At 43.5% G+C, this 22931-nt stretch overlaps 1 protein-coding gene across 1 annotated transcript; it reads left to right on the top strand.

Annotated features, from left to right (window-relative positions):
- The first annotated feature begins 880 nt into the window (after positions 1-880).
- Positions 881-22701, top strand: LOC105496102 (signal-regulatory protein beta-1). The gene is made up of 5 exons (XM_071079568.1): positions 881-1056; positions 8966-9319; positions 14974-15291; positions 15876-21231; positions 21755-22701. Exons 1-4 carry the CDS (start codon positions 981-983, stop codon positions 16112-16114), a joined length of 987 nt encoding a protein of 328 aa, XP_070935669.1. The 5' UTR covers positions 881-980; the 3' UTR covers positions 16115-21231; positions 21755-22701.
- Positions 22702-22931: the final 230 nt, after the last annotated feature.

Below are 22931 nucleotides of genomic sequence, written 5' to 3'. Positions count from 1 at the left end.
ACCTCCTTCGAAGTCCACTAAAACATGGCAGTGAGACTTATTATCCCAAGGTTAGAAGGCAAAACTGAACCTAGGAAGGCTCAGTAACTTCACCAACTCCTTAGCACACCCTCTTAGTCAGGGTATTTATTCTCCCGCCCTCCTCAGTTCCCATCTGAACACAGTGATGAATGGAATAGGTGTTCTGTGTACAGAGCAAAGAGTATTGAAATTGATGTGACTGCCCCAGGAATCTGCCCTCCATATTCTCCCCCATAATAAGCCTATACCCTCTCCATAACCCATAATCCCCACCTGACCCCACAAAACAGATCCTTATTACCCTAAGCCCACTTCCTCTCCTGGAAGAAGTCAGGAAGTAATTCCTTCTTCTGGGTGCAGGCACATGAAAGCGCTAAGGTCCACATGAAACTAAACTGGGGCAAAGTTTTGCCAGTTATATTGATAAACGTTTGGAGTAGGGAACCATTTCAAGAGCAGACCTGATTCCTCTCCAACACTGAGCAGGTCCTGTGATCCCTCCTCCTGTCCCCAAATGAGTAGCATGTGGTTGAGGCTGGTGCAGAGTGAGACCACAAGCCAACCACATCCTGGGGTCTTGAGATGGAGAGTTTAGGTAACATTTCATAACCACAGGTCCTTCTTAGCTGAAGAGCACCAAATGGCAAATCACCAAGAAGACATAAAGATGGGGTGAGGAGCCATGTGGAAGGAAATCAGACCCCAAGTGGGAAGGAGGCATTATCTCTGCTAAGCCTGTCTGATTCTCCTGAAATGGAGCGTGAATAACTGCTTGCATTGTAGCTGCTTGCTGTGCCTTTTTTCTATTTCACAACCGAGAAGCAGGTTACTGCCTCACTCCATCACAGCAACTTCCTCTTGAACCAAGGTAGGCAAGGCTTGTCTTCTCTCCTCAGAGGCGAGTCTGCGATCTTCCCAGTACAGAAGTTTGGACAGAGCAGACTCCTAAGTTCTCCAGAATGCCCATCCCAGCATCCTGGTCCCACCTTCCTGGTCCTTTCCTGCTGATGAATCTACTGTTGGGGGGACTACCAGGTGAGCATTGCTTTGGGTTAAAGTCCTTTTTCCCTGCCCATTGAGCCATGGCCTGCACCTGGACTTCCAGGTATTCCAGACAATGACAAGTGCTACCAAGAAAGGCCAAGGATTAGGCCTTGACTGAGAGCAGAAAATCAGGGGGCTGAGCACTTTCTCTGTGGATCTGCAGCTGGCTACCAGAGGCATTGAACCACAGGATGATTCAACCACCCCTACAACAATTACTTACATTTTGATATTTTAATTGAAAAAGCAGAGAAGAATCATTATTTAAATCCTTACCAGTGCTGAGGCCCTAGGGCCAAGCAACATTCCCAAGGCCACAGACTGAGCTCAGAGACACCCTAACAGGGTTATGTGGCTCCAAGCCCAGCCCTCTCTCTTCATCACTGTGAGGAGGTGAAGTCTGTAATGGTGCTCACTTGAGATGGCCAGTGGTGCAGTGTGTCCTGGGAATGTTCAGACACGGTTCTACCTAAGGGTGCTCCTCACTGTGTCCTCTGTTCCCCCATGCTCCTCCTTCCCCTGTGACCTGATTCTTACCACCCATTTCTCTGTGACCTCTTCCTCTTTAAGAAGTTCCACATTTGCTGCTTACTGGGTCCTATATTCCTTTCCTAGGGCTTCCATGAGAAAGACCTGCCTGCTGGGCAGCTAAAACTACAGACATTTATTTCCTTGTAGTTAGGGAGGCTGAAGTCCAAGATCAAGGTGTCAGCAGGGTTAGTTTCTACTGAGGTCTCTCTCCTTGGATTGTAGAGGGCCATTTTCTCTCTGTGTCTTAACATATGATCTTACTGTGTGTGTGTGTCTGTGTCCTCATCTCCTCTTCTTTTGAGAATATCAGTCATGTTGGATTAAGGCCCACCCCAATGACCTCATTTAACTAAATTCCCTCTTAAAGACTCTGTCTCCCAAACTGTAACATTCAGAGGTGCTGGGGATTAGAGCTTCAACACGTGCATTTTGAGGAACACATTCAGCCCATAACAGGTACTACAACCTCCCTTGGTTCTCTTAACTTTCCCATGGATAATTTCTTTCCCCTTCCCCAAGACAGACAGGATTGGAGGCCCTTTCCTTGTGCAGCCTGGGAGAGCCCTGCTCACTGCATCCAGGCAAGTTGCGTGTCCTGATCCCTTTTCAGGCCATGGAGCCGACCCCAGAACCAGAGGGCTGGGCACAGCAGCCTCTCAGTTCCCCACTGGGCCCTGCTGTGATGTCGCCTAACAGGCCCTAGAGGGCAGGGGTCTCATGTTTCAAATTGTTTTTCTCACACGTACACTGTACACAAATGATAGCAGTAAGAGTTTAACAATTGAGCTTTTCCTACCATGTAGACACAGTTATTAGCATTTTGCCCGTTTTAACTCCACTAATCCTCACAACATCCCTGTGTGAAAGCAACAACTATTATTCCCTATTTGCAAACAAGGAGTCAAGGAGAGGGAAGAACTTCTCCATTCATTGTCTTCTACCTCAGTCAGTGGAGCAGCTCGAATTCAAGTCCAGGTCAACCAGCTCCAGAGTTCATTCTTTTAGTCATGTTATGCTACTAGCAGAAATATTAGAAAATGCGGGGAAGCAAACGTAGAATTAATTATTGCCTACCACACTATTTAGCAACAACCAGAGTTACAATTGTGATGTATGTACTTCTAAGTTTGTTAATAATGTGTTGGATGCTTTCTATGGGCCAAATATTTTCCTGAGATTTTAACGTGTGTTGTAATTTTATTTAACACCTAAAACAAACTTATATACTATCACAATAGGTCACACTTTGATATATATTTGTGAATGTTTATCTATATGTGTGTTTATGCATACGTATATATATGTATGTGTATATATATTTGCAAATGTGTGTATACATATGTATATGCATGTGTGCATATAAGTAAGTGTACAGGCACACACAGGAGATTTCATTTGTTATCATTGTTTCTCCAAGTTGCTAATGTCAATGAAATTTTTAATAAAATATTTTATTTTTACTTGAGAAAACTGTATATACTTATCATGTATATTATATTAATGAAATATGTGTACATTTCAGAATGACTAATTTGAGATAATTAATATATGGACTACCTTGTATATATGTCATTTTTGTGGTGAGATCTCTTAAAATCTGCTCTCAACAATTTTTGAGAATACAAATCGTGTTAGGAACTCAAGACTCCATATTGTACAAAATTGTGGAACTAATTCCTCCTAACTAAACTGAAATTTTGTATCCTTTGACCAATATCTCCCAAAATTCTACTCTCTACTTCTATGAGTTCAACATTTTAAAATTCTACATATGAGTGGCATTATGCAGTATTTGTCTTTCTGTGCCTGGCTTATTGTACACAGCATAACATCTTCCAGGATCATTTATGTTGTTGGAAATGACAGAATTTCCTTCTCTGGTCAGGCTAATTAGAATTCCATTATGTATATACCACATTTTCTTTCTCCATTTATCTGCTGATGGACACCTAGGTTGAGTCAATATCCTGGTTATTATAAATAATGCTGCAATGGACATGGGAGTGCAGACATCTCTGTGACATGTTGATGTCATTTCCTTTGGATACATGCCCAGTGGTGAGATTGCCAGATCATATGATAGTTCTATTTTTAATTATTTGAGGAGCCTCCATCCTGTTTTCGCTAATGGCTCTACTAAATTACATTCCCGCTAACCATATGCAAGAATCCCCTTTTCTCCACATCCTCTCCAAAACTAGTTATCATCTTTTTAATAATAGCTATTCTAACAAGTGTGAGATGCTAGCTTACTGTGGTTTTAATTTGCATTTATCAGATGAATAGTAAGTTTGAGTATTTTTACAGGCCTGCTGGTCATTTTAGTTTATTCTTTTGAGAAATGGCTCTTAAGATCTTTGGCCCATGTTTTAGTTGGATTATTTTCTTAATATTGAGTTGTTTCACTTCCTTACATATTTTGTATATTGACTTTTCATCAGATGTATGGCTATCAAATACCTTCTTCCATTCTGCTGGTTGTCTTTTCACTCTGTTGATTGTTTCCTCGGCTGTGTAGAAGCTTTTCAGTTTGTTGTAATTTGTTAATTTGTAATTTGCCATTTGTCTATTTTTCTGTTGTTGTTGCCTGTGCTTTGGGATTCATATCTGAAAATTCATTGCCCATACCAGTGTCATGGCACTTTTCTTCTAGTACTTTAACAGTTTCAGATCTTACATACTTTAATACGTTTTGAGTTGATTTTTGTATGTCATATGAGACGAAGGTCTAATTCATTCCTCTACACATGGATATCCAGGTTTCCCAATGCTACTTTTTGAAGAGACTGACCTTCCTCATTGTGTCTTCTTGACATTTTTGTCAAAAGTTAATTGAGTGTAAATGTGTGAGTTTATTTCTGGGCTCTCTGGTCTGATCCGTTGGTCTATGTGTCTATTTTTATGCCAGTGCCATGCTGTTTTCATTACTATGGCACTGTAGTCAATTTTGAAATCAGGCAGTGTGATGCCTCCAGTCTTTTTGCTCAGGATTGCCTTTTCTAGTCACAATTTTCTATGACTAATGTGAACTTGAGGATTGTTTTGTCCATTTCTGACGAAAATGTCATTAAAATTTTACTAATAATGAATTGACTCTGTAGATCTCTCTGGGTAGTATGTACACTTTTAACAAAAGCAATTATCTAATCCACAAGCATGAATATCTTTCCATTATTTGTCTTCTATTTATTTTTCATCAGGGTTTTACAGTTTTTTGTGTGGAGTTCTTTCATGTCCTTCATTAAATTTGTTTCTCGCTATTTTAGCTTTGTTGATAGTAATCATGAATGAGATTGTCTTACTGATTTCTTTTTCCAATAGTGTCATAGTAATGACAGTAATATACATGATAAATAGGTAAATAAAATAGTAAATTAGTCAGTCGTGAGTGAAAATAAATAAGGTATGTGTATATAACTTTTTTTACCTTAGAGAAGTTTTCATATATTCCTATTATTGATGTTTTTGTCTGAAAAAGATGTCCACATTTGTCAAATGCTGTTTTGCATCAAACGAGATAATCATGTGTTTCTTCTCTTTCTTCTATAAATATGATGTACTACATTGTTTGTCATTTGTATATTGAAACATTCTTGTATTCCAGGAATAAATACCACTTGCTCATTGTATATATTCCTTCTATTATGCTGTTGAACTCAGCTAGTATTTGGTTGAGGATTATTGCATCAACAAACCCAGTAATAATAATGCCAGCTGGTAACAGAAAGGTGTGCAGCTCTACCTGGCAGCGATCTTATTTTTGTATTTTCATGGAAGTTTAGATTCCAATGAGCTCCATTTCAGATAAGCAGAGCATGGCTTTGGGACAATTTATGGTTAATAATTACAACAGGAGAGTATGCTCCTCAGATCTGGACTCTAAGCCAGGAGAGCCCAACAGATAACCAGAAATTTGTTGTTGTAATGGAGTATAGCAAAGGCCGAGAGGGGCATTATATTTTCCTCAAAGGCCCTGGGGAAAATGTGTGGCCATCATGAGTGGTTTAGAGACTTCAAGAGGCATGAAACACATTGCCAAAATCTCTACTTTTAGGTTGACCATTTGAAGACACAAACAGGAGTGGTTGTTGCTTTTAATTTATAAGTAAAATTTGTAAAGAAGAATATGTTGCCACTGGCACCCCAAAACAACTTAGAGATGCTTGATTATGTGTCATTAATATGTGTATCACTTGAATCTCCTTTGAAGAGGTTGTTATCAATTTATGTCATCCTGTGCCCTTGAAGAAACGTGGATGTCATTATCGATATTGGAACAGGATCTACACCTTAGGATACAGTCTTGGTCGCACTCCAAAAGGCAACACAAAGCTGTACATAGCACAGCATGGGAAAGCCATCAGGGTAAAAAGTCAAATTAAAGTAGCCAATCAAAGTAGCAAATCAGTAAGACATGAACAGTCACAGGGCTTCTCCCAGGAACTTTCCACCCCAATTTAGAATGATTCTATCCTCATTGCCGTTAGTGTTGAAAATGGTAGAGTAAGTCCTGCTGGTTGAGTCTTAAAGCATCACTCTAACATGGCCATGAAAAGTTCTTGTAGAGAGGCATATGAAATGGAATGATTTATTCTATTCACAGGTCCTAGAGGGGGTGGGGCATGCCACACAGGAAGCCATATGGGTGGAGTTCCAGGGAGTAGCCGCAACCAAGCAGAAGCAAGAGAGATGGGAAGCAATTGCCTTTACTGGGAGTCATGATGGAGGACACAAAGAAAAAGCACGATGGGTTTTACTAGAGTGTTTCAGTGTCACTAGGTCACAGCAGAGGAGGACAAGAAGAGGAATTGTGGCAGGGACCAGCACTGTCACACTGGTTACCTCATCATGTGTTTAGGGTGCTCACAGCTTGTTTGTGGGATGTTGAGGCATCAGGAAAATATGATTTTTTTAAATGTACACATAACTGGACACCTTTATTTCTTCATACAACTTTTAGTTGCCATGTAGCATCCTTTTATTTCCACCTGAAGCACTCCCTTTAGCATTTTTTGTAGGTAAGGTTTAGTGGTAATGGACTCTTTTTGCTTTTGTTTATCTAAGAATATCTGAATTCCTCCCTCATGTTTGAAGAACACTTGTCTTCCCAGGTATAGAATTCATGGTTGACAGGTTTTTCCCACTTTCAGCATTTTAAACATATCATCCCGCTGTCTTCTGGCCTCCAGTGCTTCTGAAAAGAACTCAGTTGATAAATCTTATTGAGGGTTCCTTGTATATAAGAAATCACTTCTCTCTTGCTCTTTTCAGAATTCTCTCTTTGTCTTTGGTTTTTCAAGAGTTGGAATATGATATGTATTATTGTGGATCTCTGAGCCTGTCCTTGAGTTAAATTTGCATTTCCTCAGCATCTTAATTTCTAGATTTATGAGTTATATCAAGTTTGCAACCATTTTGGCCATTATGTCTTCAAATAATCTTCTGCTCCTTTCTCTCTTCCCTTTTCATTCCCCCCCGGGACTCTAATAAGGTTATTTTGATACATTTGATTATGTCCCGCAATTCCCTTAGATGCTATTCTCTTTATTTCATTCCTTTTTTCATCCATACTTCAGTCTCAATAATTTCAATTATCCCATCTTCCAGTTTTCTGATTTTTTTCTACCAGCTCACACCTGTTGGGGAAATCTCTAGTGAACTGTATTTATTGTACTTTCAAATCCTAAGTTTCCATTTGATTTGTTTTATAATTTTTATTTCTTGATATTATTTTGTTAATGCATGTATAATCCTGTGGTTTTAGTTTTTTATCCATTGTTTCCTTTACCACTTCAATGGCGTGATCTCGGTTCACCTCAACCTCCGCCTCCCAGGTTCAAGCAATTCTCTGACCTCAGCCTCCCAAGTAGGGATTACAGGCATGCATCACCACGCCCGACTAATTTTGCATTTCATAGAAACGAGGGTTTCTCCGTGTTGGACAGGATGGTCTCGAACTCCCGACCTCAGGTGCTCGGCCCACCTCTGCCTCCCGAAGTGCTGGATTACAGGCATGAGCCACCGTGCCCAAAACCACTTCAAACATTTTTAAGACAGTGGTTTTAACATCTGGATCTAGTATCAGGGCGGACACCATATGTAAGAAAGGTCCTTACAAGAAGGAGGAAGGAGATTAATTCCTAGAGAAGGACATGTGAGGATGCAAGCAAGAGGTTAGAGTGACGAGAAGATGTAACTGCAAAAAGGAACATGGGCAGCCTCTAGAATTTGGAAAGGCAAAAAACAGAGCCTCCAGAAGACACATAGCTTTACTGACAACTTTTTTAAAAATTGCGCATATGTGAAGCGTAAAACATGATGCTTTCATGTGCATGTATTTAGTGAAGCAATTGGAGACACCCAGCATCTCCTATAGTTACCCTGCACATGTGTGTATGTCAAGAGCACATAAAATATGCTTTTAACAAAAATACTGGATTCAACACAACATTTTTAATTGGAGGCCTCATATTGCACCTTCATTCTCTGGACTTCTTTATCAACCATCTGCAATTTGTATTTTTTGACCTACGTCTCCCTATCTCCTCCCCCAATTTCACCCCTAGTCACCACTGTTTTATTCTCTACCATTGTGTATTTTTCTTTCATCATTACTCCTTGGTTGTAACACAGTAGCATTATTTTGGACTCCTGACCTCTGCAACTATAATACGATAAATTTCTTTTGTTTTATGACACTAAATTTTGGTAATTTGTCACATCAGCATTAGGAAATTAATGTAATCTGATTAAGCTCTGAGTGAGCAATCCCTAGGGGCTTAAAATATTGTTGTGTTTACATTTTAAGCTGAACATTCAGTGTGGGTGAGGATTCTGCACGCTATGGTCATTCATGCATTCAGGCTGATGGAGCAAGCAAACACCGTCAGAGTCTCCTGGGTCTCTGTGGAAGGCAGAGGTTAATCCATAGGTGCTCTTGCAGTTGAATATACAGCCCACAAATTGTACCCATCACTTCTGCTCACTACTCAGTGGTCTAAAGAAGTCATATGGCCTTGTAGAATCAATGCAATGGTCCAGAAAGTGCAACATTCCATGTGGCCAGAGAGTGGAGGATCATATATCTGCCAAGGCATGACACTTCCAAGGAGGTCTCAGGAGCTCCACTCAGGTCCTCAATCCAAAGTGCTACCTTGAAATTGAACCGCTGTGCTTCCATGTCTTTACATGTAATACAGTCATATGTTACAGGCTTGTTGTGAGGGTTAAATAAGATAATATACAGAGTGTGCTGAGCTCAAGGCCTGCTCTTTGTGTGTACGCAGTCAATGAAAGTCATTGATAAACACTTGAGGAAACAGAGGATCATGTAAGGATGAAAAAATGACGGCTTTGTGTTCCTTTTCAGGAGTGTTGGGTGAGGAGGAGCTGCAGGTGATTCAGCCTGAGAAGTCCGTGTCAGTCACAGCTGGAGAGTCGGCCACTCTGAACTGTACTGTGACCTCCCTGATCCCTGTGGGGCCCATCCAGTGGTTCAGAGGAGCTGGACCAGGCCGGGAATTAATCTACAATCTGAAAGAAGGCCACTTCCCCCGGGTATCACCTGTTTCAGACCTCACAAAGAGAAACAACATGGACTTTTCCATCCGCATCAGTAACATCACCCCAGCAGATGCCGGCACCTACTACTGTGTGAAGTTCTGGAAAGGGAGCGCCGATGTGGAGTTGAAGTCTGGAGCAGGCACTGAGCTGTCTGTGCGTGGTGAGTACAGTGCGGGCCTCATTTGTCCCCTGGTGTGTGACAATAAGTCAATAATTACATTATCCATTCTTAGAGCAACAATCAGGTGTGGTGGTTGGTGCTCATTTTCATGATCTGATGTCACCCTTTCTCCAGATCACATGAGTTGAGGTTTGGAGATGTCATGGTAGTTGCTCCAGGGTCCACGGCTTATGTTTGATGGAAAAGACAGCATCCTCAGTCTGTGGCTCTACAGCTCTTGTGTTTGCAAAGTTGACCCAGCCCTTTGGTTCCATAGATGAGGAAACTGACAGACTGAGTGACTTGCCCAGGCACAGGTCTGGACCTTGCCTTCTGCCTCCAGAGAAGGCTTCCCCCTCAGAGTGGCCGGGTCTCCTCTTTATGCAGCAGGCACTCACTGAGACCCCACTGTGCACCAGGCTCTGCCCTGGATGCTGTGCAAAGAGCAGTGAATGAAACAGCCTAAAGCTCTTCCCCACCAAGCTTACATTCTCTTCCCTTCTAATGAGGAGATATCCATCCAGGGCATGGAGAGTGTAAATCATGTTTTTCTTTATTTAATCTTCAGAAACACCCCACGGGGAAGATTCCTGGGAGGCACATTCACTGCTGAATCTGATGGCCTGGTGGGAGGAGATGCCAATAAGTTTGGCATTTGCTGTGGGTCCATTTGGGAAACCCTTGTGGGATTCGGGGACTGAGTCACACAGTCACCATGGGCTCTGAGCAGAGCTGCGTCATCTCAGAATGTCCCTTACCTCTGGAAAGAGGTCCCACACGTGGATGACTTAGGTGTTCCCCATATAAGGCAGCAACAAGGCTTATTTGGGGTTTCCTGCTAGAGGCTCAAGAGCCTCGTCCTAACTCCTGAATTCTGGAATGTCAGCACAGGAAGGACCTTCAGACCATCCAACCCAACCCCCTTTACAGATGGGAGACTGAAGCCTAGACATGACGGGGGCCTTGTCCATGGTCACAGGGCCAATTACTGACAGAATTGGAGCCAGAGTCCATGTCTGAATCGAGGCAGTCTCCTTCCTTCCCCAGTATTGGACCTGTCTCCACAGAAGAGCCGGGTGCATCATAGGTACTCAATAAAAGCTCCTCAAACAGAACCACAGGTCAGAGAGCCAGCATTTCTCTTTTCATCTGTTTCCCACAGGTTCACAATGCACCTCACATGCAGACACTAAAGTCTGTTGGTGATTGGAAAACTTCTCCCAAACGTACACCCTATCTTTCCATATGGAGATTCCATATTAGGACATAAAGGCTTGCTCCATTGTTTAAAGCTGCAGAATACTCCAATTAACGGAAATATCAAATTTTATTTTACAGTCTTCTGTCAATGGATATGTAATTTATTCCCAACTTTGAGCTACTAGAGCAATCCTTCAGTGGATGACCTTATACATGTGTCACCCTCTTCAGATGGGAAATTCCAACTGGACGTGACTTTCCTAGGTCAGAGGATATGTGTGTTTTCATATTTGAGAATATTGCCTAATTTCCCTCCTAGATGATGTAGCAATCAAGGCTCCCCACAACCCTTGAACATAGGTGGGGAAGGTGGCTTTATCCTGATTGTGCAGATATCACAGGCAAAGGCATGGAAGTTTCCACGTGGTGCCTCCCCAGCCCAGGCAATCACAGCCAGTGGCTCAGGTGTGACTCAGACTGGCTAACTCCTGGAAGGGTATTCACCCCTCTTAGCCATGCTGCCCGCCTAAATGATTCTCTTGATGAGACAGGAGGGAGGCAGAGGGAGGCCAGAGACCAGCAGTTGTGCCAGAGTCTCCTTAAAACCAGTGCTATGGGGGAGGAGCTATTTGTTGCCTCCTTTAAAGATGAAGACTGAGGCTCAGAGAGGAGACCTGAGTGGTGAGCAGGCTGGGGAGCCAAGGTTCATCCCCACCAGACAGACGTACAGCCCCTGTCTCTGCAGCACTCACTCAGCTTTACTTTTTTTTTTTTTTAATTTTTATTATACTTTGAGTTCTAGGGTACATGTGCATAACATGCAGGTTTGTTACATATGTATACTTGTGCCATGTTGGTGTGCTGCACCCATCAACTCGTCAGCACCCATCAACTCGTCATTTACATCAGGTATAACTCCCAATGCAATCCATCCCCCCTCCCCCCCCCATGATAGGCCCCAGTGTGTGATGTTCCCCTTCCCGAGTCCAAGTGATCTCATTGTTCAGTTCCCACCTATGAGTGAGAACATGCGGTGTTTGGTTTTCTGTTCTTGTGATGGTTTGCTAAGAATGATGGTTTCCAGCTGCATCCATGTGCCTACAAAGGACACAAACTCATCCTTTTTGATGGCTGCATAGTATTCCATGGTGTATATGTGCCACATTTTCTTAATCCAGTCTGTCACTGATGGACATTTGGGTTGATTCCAAGTCTTTGCTATTGTGAATAGTGCCGCAATAAACATACGTGTGCATGTGTCTTTATAGTAGCATGATTTATAATCCTTTGGGTATATACCCAGTAATGGGATGGCTGGGTCATATGGTACATCTAGTTCTAGGTCCTTGAGGAATCGCCATACTGTTTTCCATAATGGTTGAACTAGTTTACAATCCCACCAACAGTGTAAAAGTGTTCCTATTTCTCCACATCCTCTCCAGCACCTGTTGTTTCCTGACTTTTTAATGATCGCCATTCTAACTGGTGTGAGATGGTATCTCATTGTGGTTTTGATTTGCATTTCTCTGATGGCCAGTGATGATGAGCATTTTTTCATGTGTCTGTTGGCTGTATGAATGTCTTCTTTTGAGAAATGTCTGTTCATATCCTTTGCCCACTTTTTGATGGGGTTGTTTGTTTTTTTCTTGTAAATTTGTTTGAGTTCTTTGTAGGTTCTGGATATTAGCCCTTTGTCAGATGAGTAGATTGCAAAAATTTTCTCCCATTCTGTAGGTTGCCTGTTCACTCTGATGGTAGTTTCTTTTGCTGTGCAGAAGCTCTTTAGTTTAATGAGATCCCATTTGTCAATTTTGGCTTTTGCTGCCGTTGCTTTTGGTGTTTTAGACATGAAGTCTTTGCCCATGCCTATGTCCTGAATGGTACTACCTAGGTTTTCCTCTAGGATTTTTATGGTATTAGGTCTAACATTTAAGTCTCTAATCCATCTTGAATTAATTTTCGTATAAGGAGTAAGGAAAGGATCCAGTTTCAGCTTTCTACTTATGGCTAGCCAATTTTCCCAGCACCATTTATTAAACAGGGAATCCTTTCCCCATTTCTTGTTTCTCTCAGGTTTGTCAAAGATCAGATGGCTGTAGATGTGTGGTATTATTTCTGAGGACTCTGTTCTGTTCCATTGGTCTGTATCTCTGTTTTGGTACCAGTACCATGCTGTTTTGGTTACTGTAGCCTTGAAGAATCAAATTGACGCAATAAAAAATGATAAAGGGGATATCACCACCGACCCCACAGAAATACAAACTACCATCAGAGAATACTATAAACACCTCTATGCAAATAAACTGGAAAATCTAGAAGACATGGATCATTTCCTGGACACTTACACTCTTCCAAGACTAAACCAGGAAGAAGTTGAATCCCTGAATAGACCAATAGCAGGCTCTGAAATTGAGGCAATAATTAATAGCCTACCAACCAAAAAAAGTCCAGGACCAGATGGATTCACATCCAAATTCTACCAGAGGTACAAGGAGGAGCTGGTACCATTCCTTCTGAAACTATTCCAATCAATAGAAAAAGAGGGAAGCCTCCCTAACTCATTTTATGAGGCCAACATCATCCTGATACCAAAGCCTGGCAGAGACACAACAAAAAAAGAGAATTTTAGACCAATATCCCTGATGAACATCGATGCAAAAATCCTCAATAAAATACTGGCAAACCGGATTCAGCAACACATCAAAAAGCTTATCCACCATGATCAAGTGGGCTTCATCCCTGGGATGCAAGGCTGGTTCAACATTCGCAAATCAATAAACATAATCCAGCATATAACAGAACCAAAGACAAGAACCACATGATTATCTCAATAGATGCAGAAAAGGCTTTTGACAAAATTCAACAGCCCTTCATGCTAAAAACGCTCAATAAATTCGGTATTGATGGAACGTACCTCAAAATAATAAGAGCTATTTATGACAAACCCACAGCCAATATCATACTGAATGGGCAAAAACTGGAAAAATTCCCTTTGAAAACTGGCACAAGACAGATATGCCCTCTCTCACCACTCCTATTCAACATAGTGTTGGAAGTTCTGGCTAGGGCAATCAGGCAAGAGAAGGAAATCAAGGGTATTCAGTTAGGAAAAGAAGAAGTCAAATTGTCCCTCTTTGCAGATGACATGATTGTATATTTAGAAAACTCCATTGTCTCAGCCCAAAATCTCCTTAAGCTGATAAGTAACTTCAGCAAAGTCTCAGGATACAAAATTAATGTGCAAAAATCACAAGCATTCTTATACACCAGTAACAGACAAACAGAGAGCCAAATCATGAATGAACGTCCATTCACAATTGCTTCAAAGAGAATAAAATACCTAGGAATCCAACTGACAAGGGATGTAAAGGACCTCTTCAAGGAGAACTACAAACCACTGCTCAGTGAAATAAAAGAGGGCACAAACAAATGGAAGAACATACCATGCTCATGGATAGGAAGAATCAATATCGTGAAAATGGCCATACTGCCCAAGGTTGTTTATAGATTCAATGCCATCCCCATCAAGCTACCAATGAGTTTCTTCACAGAATTGGAAAAAACTGCTTTAAAGTTCATATGGAACCAAAAAAGAGCCCGCATCTCCAAGACAATCCTAAGTCAAAAGAACAAAGCTGGAGGCATCACGCTACCTGACTTCAGCTTTACTTTTTAAAGTGTGGAGTAATGCTCCAATCTTCTCTTTCCAAACACTTGCATTATTCAGTTATACAGCAAAAACTATCAAAAGCAAAACAGACTGAAATATTGGTGAAAAGAATAAAAATATGGGATAATTCACAAATACCTAAAGAGAGACCTCTGTATATCTGTTAATTCCGGGTTAAAGATAGATCTGTGTTTATTTTTGAGAAGCGTCTTCTGTGTTTGATCCAAAGCAAAACTGCTTCCATTGCCCCATTTAATCCTGGCTACATCTCAGGAAGTAGAAATGCTGTCCTCCTATTTTGCAGATGAGGAACTGGGTGTGCCAGGCCACCTGTCTCCTGAGCTGAGCAGTCTGGTTGCAGCTCTCACGGTGGTGCCACTTTGCCATTTTTCCCGGCATTGGCTCTATAAACACCCTCTCTGAGGTTGGTGAGCTCTCCAGGGGAGGCTGGCTAGGACCAGTTATTAGCAAGGAGGGAGACCAGTCAGTAATTTTGTTCCTATACCCAGATTGGTGGAAGTCACCCTGTGTGAAGAGGACTGTGAACTCAGGCCTGGACTTCCCTCTGGGCCCTGCCTCTACTCACTGTCTGACCATGGGCTGGTTCTCACCTCTCAGAGCTGTTGTGGCCTGAGATGTAAAAGGAGAATAAGGAGACTGCCCTCCTGACATTATTAGAAAGATTAAAAATTAATGTCCATGAAGGTCCTTAACATATCACACGCTTATCATTAGTGATGGTTATCTCAGTTATGTCTCCTGATTATTGATGCTCCTTTTGCAGCCAAACCCTCTGCCCCTGTGGTATCGGGCCCCGCAGCGAGGGCCACAGCTGAGCACACAGTGAGCTTCACCTGCGAGTCCCACGGCTTCTCTCCCAGAGACATCACCCTGAAATGGTTCAAAAATGGGAATGAGCTCTCAGACTTCCAGACCAACGTGGACCGCACAGGAAAGAGCGTGTCCTACAGCATCCGTAGCACAGCCAGGGTGGTGCTGACCTGCAGAGACGTTCACTCTCAAGTCATCTGCGAGGTGGCCCACGTCACCTTGCAGGGGGACCCTCTTCGAGGGACTGCCAACTTGTCTGAGGCCACCCGAGGTAGAGGACCCTCTCACCCAGCCTGAGCCCACACCTGGCTGCCAAGTCCACTCCTAATTCCCCAGGCTATTGCTCCAGATCTTGAATGGCCTGGAATCTAATTCCTGTGTTGTCCACCTTCCATGCACCTAGATGTGCTGGTCACTTACCATCATTTAAATGGCAGCTGTCAGGGGACCAGAAACCATGTGCCAAGCTCTATGCTAGAGAGTTTCATTTATTTCACCAAGAGCAACTACAATTAGTGAGCACCTACTGGGAGCCAAATCCCTATGTGCTTGACGATTTCACTGATTTTGCTACTGTTCTTACATTCCAACTGCATGCAAGGGGTTGTGCTTGTAGATATCACTCATTCTTAGCCTAGTAGGAGCTACCAGTCCTTCAGAACCTACTGTGTGACAGGCACTGTGCTTAGTAATTTCATTCATATGCAAAGAGCACCCTCAATGTCTGAGCACATGCTGCCTGCCTAGCACTGTCCTGGTGACGCCCTCACTGCGGTGGTGGGAGCTACATTATGGAGCCCTCCCTGTGATCTGTCTGTGCCACAAGGTCAGAGCTTCTGCCCTGTGCTGTTTCAGTTCCACCCACCTTGGAGGTTTTCCAACGGCCCATGAGGGCAGAGAACCAGGCGAACGTCACCTGCCAAGTGAGGAAGTTCTACCCCCAGAGACTCCTGCTGACCTGGTTGGAGAATGGAAATGTGTCTCAGACAGAAACAGCTTTGACCCTCACAGAGAACAAGGATGGTACCTACAACTGGAGAAGCTGGCTCCTGGTGAACACCTGTGCCCACAGGGATGGTGTGGTGCTCACCTGACAGGTGGAACATGATGGGCAGCCAGCGGTCAGCAAAAGCCATGCCCTGGAGGTCTCAGCCCACCAGAAAGAACAGTGCTCGGATACCACTTCTGATAAGGTTACTTCAAATTTTTAAATTTTACCTTTTTCTTTCATGTTAAAATTAATATTTATGTTTGTCATAAAATAAGCTAGAAGCCTATAAATATAAAGTAGAATTTTAAAGTCAGCATCATTCTTCCAAATCTTACCCTCCAAGAGTCATCACTATTAAGAGTTTGAGGTACAACCTGACAGATTTTTTGACATAAATGTATACTGAATGAGGAAGAAAGGAGGCAAAGGGATCATGTGTTCGTCGCATTCTGCATCTTGCTTTTTACCCCTGACAGTTATTACATTCCCGTTTCTCATCAGCCACCCTGTCTCCTTCCTACTCCTTCTGACCTCTGCCTTGTCTGTTCCTTCCTGAACTTTTCCATTCATATCTGTGACCTGCCCCCAGCAGACTCCCACGTCTGCTGTATGAATTTCAGAAAGACATGTGGAATCTAAACCCGGACCAGGCCCCCAGGTGACCATAAGTGGTAAAAGCGTGGGCCTCATTTGGGTCCTGATGATGATATTTGACCAATAACAATCACAACAGCTCTCTGCAGATTTATTATGTGCAAATTTCTGTTCATCTATGATCTCCTTTCCTGCTTCAACCATCCAGTGAGTCTGGAGTTTTACAGAAGGGGAAACCAGGACTTGGGAAGCAATAGGGGATATTGTTGAAGACAATTAGATCAAGGCATTAGACCACATGACTGGTCCAAACTAATCAAGGTAAGTCTGAGGTCCTGAGGACAGGGTCACCACCAGCCTATAATGCAAATTTATGCTAGTTTGAGAAATGTTCCCTTTCTGCTGGGACACAAAATGTCCCAAGGATGTGAATTTGGCCAGTGTTCCCCCATCTATGACCAAAATAGATCTTATTTCCCTCTCATGTAATACTAGGAGGGGTCTCTATTCCAGAAGACTTTTAGAAGGCCCAGGTTCCTTCCCACATACTCTATGGCATTGACTTTATCTACTGGGTCAATGCCGGGTCGCTGATTTGTCCATGTCCCTCCCTGCTGGAAGAGAGAAGACAGGAAGTAGAGGACAACAATGTCCCCTATAATCAGACATGTGTGGAAGGTACATAGTCACGTCCACTGCTCACCCAGTTATGTGTGCCCACGCAGTTGCAAGAGGAGTCCACAATTGTGTGATCTGATCATTGAGGGCATTTTTTACAAAAACAATATCATTATAAACTTAATAAAATGTAAAATTTTTATGCCATTAAATTTCATAAACTTGTTAAAATAATTCTCTCATATCACCTAAAATGTAGCATACATTCAAATTTCCCCAAATTTCTTTTGTAACCATTTTTCTGTGCACCAAATTTGGTTTTAATTTATCTTTAAATGTTTGGTAGTATTTTTCTATGAAGTATCTGTACCTCAAGAATATTTTCGGGTACTTTAAAATTATGAATTGACTTTCCTCAATAGTTTAGGGCTATTCACATTATTCATTTCATATTGGGTGAGATCTGGCAACTTGTGCTTTTCAAAGAGTTTTTGGTCCATTTTATCTATGTCATCATATTTCTGTGTGTAGAGTTGTTTATAATATCCCTTATGATCCTTCTGATGTCTGCAGGGTCTGTAGTGATAGCCCTCGTTTCATCCTGATGTTTAAAATGTGCCATTTCTTTTTTCTTATTCGTCAACCTTGCTATAATTTTTCCTATTTTATTGATCCTTCCAAAGGATCAGCTGCTTCAGTTGGTTTTTGTATTGTTTTTATATTTTAATTTCACTAATTTTCTGCTCTCTTCTCTTTTTATTAATTCTTATCTCTGGTTTGTTTCGGGTTTATTTTGCTCTACTTCTTGTAGTTTCTTGAAGTGGGGATTTATATGATTGAATAGAGACATTTTCTCTTTTCTGTGTCTTTTTTTTGGTCATGTTCTATGGCTGGGAGCTCATACTGAGGGAATGGGTCCCAGGTGCCTGGCCTCAGGGCTGTTCCTCAGTCCTCAGGTCCCTAGCCAGTCTGCCTTCCTTTTTCACCTTGAAAGTTCTCCTATGCCTGCTCCTCATATTTCCAGAGTTCTTAGTCTTGCTTCTCGAGGAGGAGCAGGAAGAGATGAATCTGCACCATCTGTCTGAAGCTGAATTTGCTTTTTAGACTTCCATCCACTCACTGGAGCTCCGACCAGGGCTGCCATTTTTGGGTGGTTTCAGTGTGCTGGATGTAGCATCCTTGCTCATGTGCTATGGCTGGAAATGCATGTTAAGTTGTCTAGGCAGGTACACAACATGCAAGATGTCTTATGTGATGTGCTGCACCAGCAGCATGGCAGCCTAGTGAGATTGTGCACTAGGGTGTGGTGAAGGTTCTCTTTTGACCCACAGTCATTTTGCAGTTTGGCATTCTTTGTTCAAGTAATACTCAGAGCCAGGTTTGTGCAAAACTTACTTTTCCTTTTTTGCTTTTTCTTGTGGTTTGGGGAGGTTAGTTATAATTAGTTATGCTGCTGCAACTGTCTCCAGAAACCCAGAAGATGACTGATGATCATAAGTTCTTTGACCCAAACATTCCCTCCCACATCTCAGGGTCCCGCAACTTCCCCATCAGGGCCCTAGCCCAGCACAGCAGCCTGTTGAAGCTGAGATTCATCCACCTCTGTGGTTCTGCTACTCTTATAATGATCCGGAACCCAATCTTCTATTCTTTCTGCCCTCTGGCTCCAGGAGATAACAATCTGCACTGCTGCCAAGAAGTCCTCTGGTTTTCACACTAAGCCTTAATTCACGATAAGTTACTCTTAGCTTCTCATCATCTTTCCCCAAAGAATTGGTGCCCAGCAACAGTCATCAAACACCTTAGTCCTCATAACTACCATTTCCCAATCCAGTTTCAAATGGCTGATGCCAAGGAATTTCCTTCCTACTTCACTGCCAGCGAAAGTTGTATTAATTGCACCATAGCTGCAAGCCAGGGCCAGCCCAGCTCCACTCACTACCAGCCCTGGGGTCCTCATTGCCAGCTAATCTTGATGAGTGGTCAGTTTCCAAACTTGCATTTTAGAGTCTACTTTTCAGACCATTTCCACTGTCAGTTTTGCTAGGAGGTCAACTGGAGGTGGATACAGGAATTCAGGAAGCATGTTAGAGTGCTGTCAGGGTCAATATGCCTGAGGGAGTGAGGCAGAAGTGTAGGAGAGGGACGTGCTGAGCCACAGTGCAGGCAGGACAAAGATCCAGCTGATTCTTCAGAGAAGCCAAGGGCTGAGAGAGTCCCTTAGAGTTGTGTTAATTGAGGAGAGCGGCGTGGCCTTCCTATTTTCAATTCAACCAGTCTTTCTATGGGCTGCCCCGTAGAAGGAGGAGTGAACTTGGAGAGTACAACTCTCCTCAAGGGGGACAAAGTTCCAGAGAGCCACCCAGCTGAGAACTGCTGGCCTCCAACATTCCAGCCACAGATGCTGAGATCTCCATTCCTTCCTTAAGGACCCATCAGCACCATTTTATTTCCCAGAAAACATACATGAAAACAGAAGTAAACATAACTTCATTTGTTTGCTTTTAACAGCAAAAAAATGCTCATTGTAAAAATGCAAAGAATCCAAATGTGTGCTCCCCCAGATCTGACTGTCTGTCCAACAGAGAGATTTCAGATGGCACCTGCTCTGGGGTCGAGGTGAGCTTGATGTCTGAGTCCCTTCCAAGCATGAGAGTCATGCTTTGACTTACCAGGGTGTTTTCTATCCAGCACAGTATATTAGGCCCAGCCCCTCAAGGGCCTCCCCAGCTCTCAAAAACATGGGGTCCACCCTCACTGTGGGGGCTAAACAAGGCAGCCTGCAAATCTTTCACTCTGAAGCCATCCACATATAAACAAAAAGTATGTTAGTTGCCTGCTGCATGTAGAATCCAATCAAGGAGAGCGAGGTCTGATACAAAAAAGAGTGAATTTATTCCAAAGCTAGGTTGGGGAAGGGGCACAAAGTGTCCTGCCTTTAAATGTGCCGCTTCCCCTTTGGAGCAGAAAGCAGACACTTTCATAAGATAATGGGGATGGGACCAAGGGCAGGGGTCCCTCTGCTAGTGCCTGGTGACTTAGCTACCCGACAGTTGAGTTGGTGCCATCCTGGGCAGAAGTCAGTTGTAAAAGTGGCCAAGCGGGCATGCTTTCCATATGCCCTTCTGGTGGATGAAAGTCTGGAAGCTACCTCTGGAGGTGAAGTTTCCGTGGTGGGTATGCTTTGGTGTGCCAACTTTCCAGCAGAGATCTGTCTTGGAGCACACAGAAGAACTTGCCCTGCAGGGAATATCTGGTGAGGGGGAGGTGAAAGGTTATATTTGCATTTCTGAAGGGCTAAGTAGGAAACTGCGAGCAGGGGGAAACGGGAAAGAAAACAAAGAGAAAATAAACTACGTCTTAGCAAACTGGTGGTACTCAGTTATACTCATGACCCCTACCTGCCCTTTCATAATTGTTCCTATGACCCTGCAAAATTGGACTTGTCTTGTTCAAAAGGACACAGTCTCAGGAATCATCCAAAGGGACATAATCATGGGCTTCCCTAAGTTTGGATGCAAGTAACCTTGTGACCCTCCGAAATTCTCTGGACCTCAATTTCCCCATCAGAATGAAATAATAAACCCTGCTCTACAGGCTTGTGAGGATCAAGTGAGGGACTCAGGTGCCACACATGAATACGTGAGTACACATTCTGTCCACTTTGTCCCTCCGGGAGGACAGCCCGGCAGCCTGGGACAGGGTAAGGGAATGAGGAACCTCTTTCCCTGGCTTCTGCCTTATGTTGCAGCTAAGGCAGCCAGGGTAAGATGCAGTCTCCAAAGATTTGGAGCAGTGACAGTCCCAGGTAGCCTCAGATGGGGTAAGTGGGGTCCTCTGGGATGGCATCCTGGGTAGCCCCTTCCTAACTTCTCCTGTCTCCTGATTTCCAGGCCCAGTACTGGCTCCCACTGCTCCACTTCTCATAGCTCTCCTCCTGGGCCCCAAGGTGCTGCTGGTGGTTGGTGTCTCTGTCATCTATGTCTACTGGAAGCAGAAGGCCTGACTGTAAGTGTGGGGGATGGAGGCCCGACCAAGGGCTGCCCCAAAAGGGCAGGGCCAGCAGGAGAGTCCAGCCCACATATCATGCAGCATCAGGGTTAGTGGAGCTTAGAGAAGGTGACAGAGCTCCCTCCACGTCCTCAGAACGCTCAGGGAACCCTCTAAGAGGCTCCCAACCCCCAGTAAGTATGTGGGTGCTTGAGGAGGCATAAGCCAGAGTGTCCAAAGGTTTTTACAGCACCCCAGAGGTCCCATGAGGAGGTGAGAAGAGGAACCTGAATCAGGGGCTACTGAGTGGGTGTCCCTTGCAGGCCATCTCTAGATTATTTGATGCTGAACTCCATCGGCCCAAAGGAATCCCCACTGTCAAGTCATGTTGAGAAACCGCAGATGGGCAGCTCTTAGGGCTGTACCCATTCTGACCCTCTTTGTGCCTGAGTGGAAGCAATGAGGGAAGGGACACCAGGACTCAGGAAGAGGGCTGAGCCAGCAGAATCCTATCTCAGGGCTGCCTGTCCACTTGCAACAGGCATCCCAGAAGGAGACCAGCACCGGGAATATAACAGGCTCCCAGGAAATGTTTCTTAAATGGTGAGCAGATGATTAAATATGGACATGTTATCCACAGCTCCTTCCCTCCTCCCCTGCCACATAGGACCCCCAGTCTCTGCTGCCTCCTTCCTTCCTTAAGGGCTCTGACTGAGAGAAGGGGCTGGTGAGAAGCTTCCCCAGACTCAGCTCCAAACGCCTCCCCTCCCAGGACATCTTACTGCCCACAGGTTCCTGTTGCTCCTTTGCAGAGTCCTTGATTCTCCAGAGCAGTCTTCATTCATGGTCCTGAGCAGAAGCCATGGCATGGGGCTCTGGGGAGTGACTCATGACACCTCCCTAGGATGTGGGAAACACGCCAAATCTAAAGCCATCAGGACACCTCTCCTCCATCGTCTTGGACTGTCCATAAGCCACAAACTGCAGTTCAGATTCTCAAGAGTTATTCTGCCTTCTGGATTCCTGCCTACCCAATTACCCAGCCTTGTTGAGATTCTCTATTGCCTCCTGAATACAAATTAACACTCATCCTGGTTTTAAGGAGAAAAAATGATTCTCCTTCCTCTTTGTTTAAACATATGATACAGTTTGGATATTTTTCTCCTACAAATCTCGATGTGAAATTTCATCCCCTATGTGGGAGGTGGGGTCAGGTGGGAGGTGTTTGGGTCATGGGGATGGATTCATCATGAATGACTTGGTGCTATCTTGGTCTATTAGTACCCACAAGATCTGACTGTTTAAAAGTGCCTAGCAGCTCCCTCTTCTCTCTTTCTCTTCCTCTCTCCCCATGTTATGCCAACTTCACTTCACTGTCCACTGTGAGTAGAAGTACTCTGAGGCCCTCCTCAGCAGCAGATGCAAGTACCATGCTTCTTGTACAGTCTGCAGAACCAAAAGCCAAATAAACCTCTTCTTTATAAATTATCCAGCCTCAGGTATTCTTTTATAGCAACACACATGGACAAAGACAGTGTGCTACTCCTCACACCTAGAAAGAAAGCAGCTCTCCCTCCTCTCTCTGTGATGGAAACACTAGTTTTTCTATCATCCTGCAACATTCCTAAATCTGTTGCTCATGGTAAAAACACCGTGACAGTCCTAAAGCCGTGGAGTCCTTCTCGATTTCTTCTTTGTTTATACCTCATACTCAGTTC

Source organism: Macaca nemestrina, chromosome 15 (assembly GCF_043159975.1).
Source record: "Macaca nemestrina isolate mMacNem1 chromosome 15, mMacNem.hap1, whole genome shotgun sequence".
Lineage (NCBI taxonomy): Eukaryota > Metazoa > Chordata > Mammalia > Primates > Cercopithecidae > Macaca > Macaca nemestrina.
This window is presented reverse-complemented; position numbering and strand designations above follow the sequence as displayed.

Bases quoted from the DNA above. Each gene is read 5' to 3' on its own strand.
- LOC105496102 (XM_071079568.1), top strand. From the start codon at position 981: ATGCCCATCCCAGCATCCTGGTCCCACCTTCCTGGTCCTTTCCTGCTG. The intron at 9,320-14,973 runs GTGAGTACAGTG...CTCCTTTTGCAG, and splicing joins CACTGAGCTGTCTGTGCGTG to CCAAACCCTCTGCCCCTGTG. The intron at 15,292-15,875 runs GTAGAGGACCCT...GTGCTGTTTCAG, and splicing joins CTTGTCTGAGGCCACCCGAG to TTCCACCCACCTTGGAGGTT.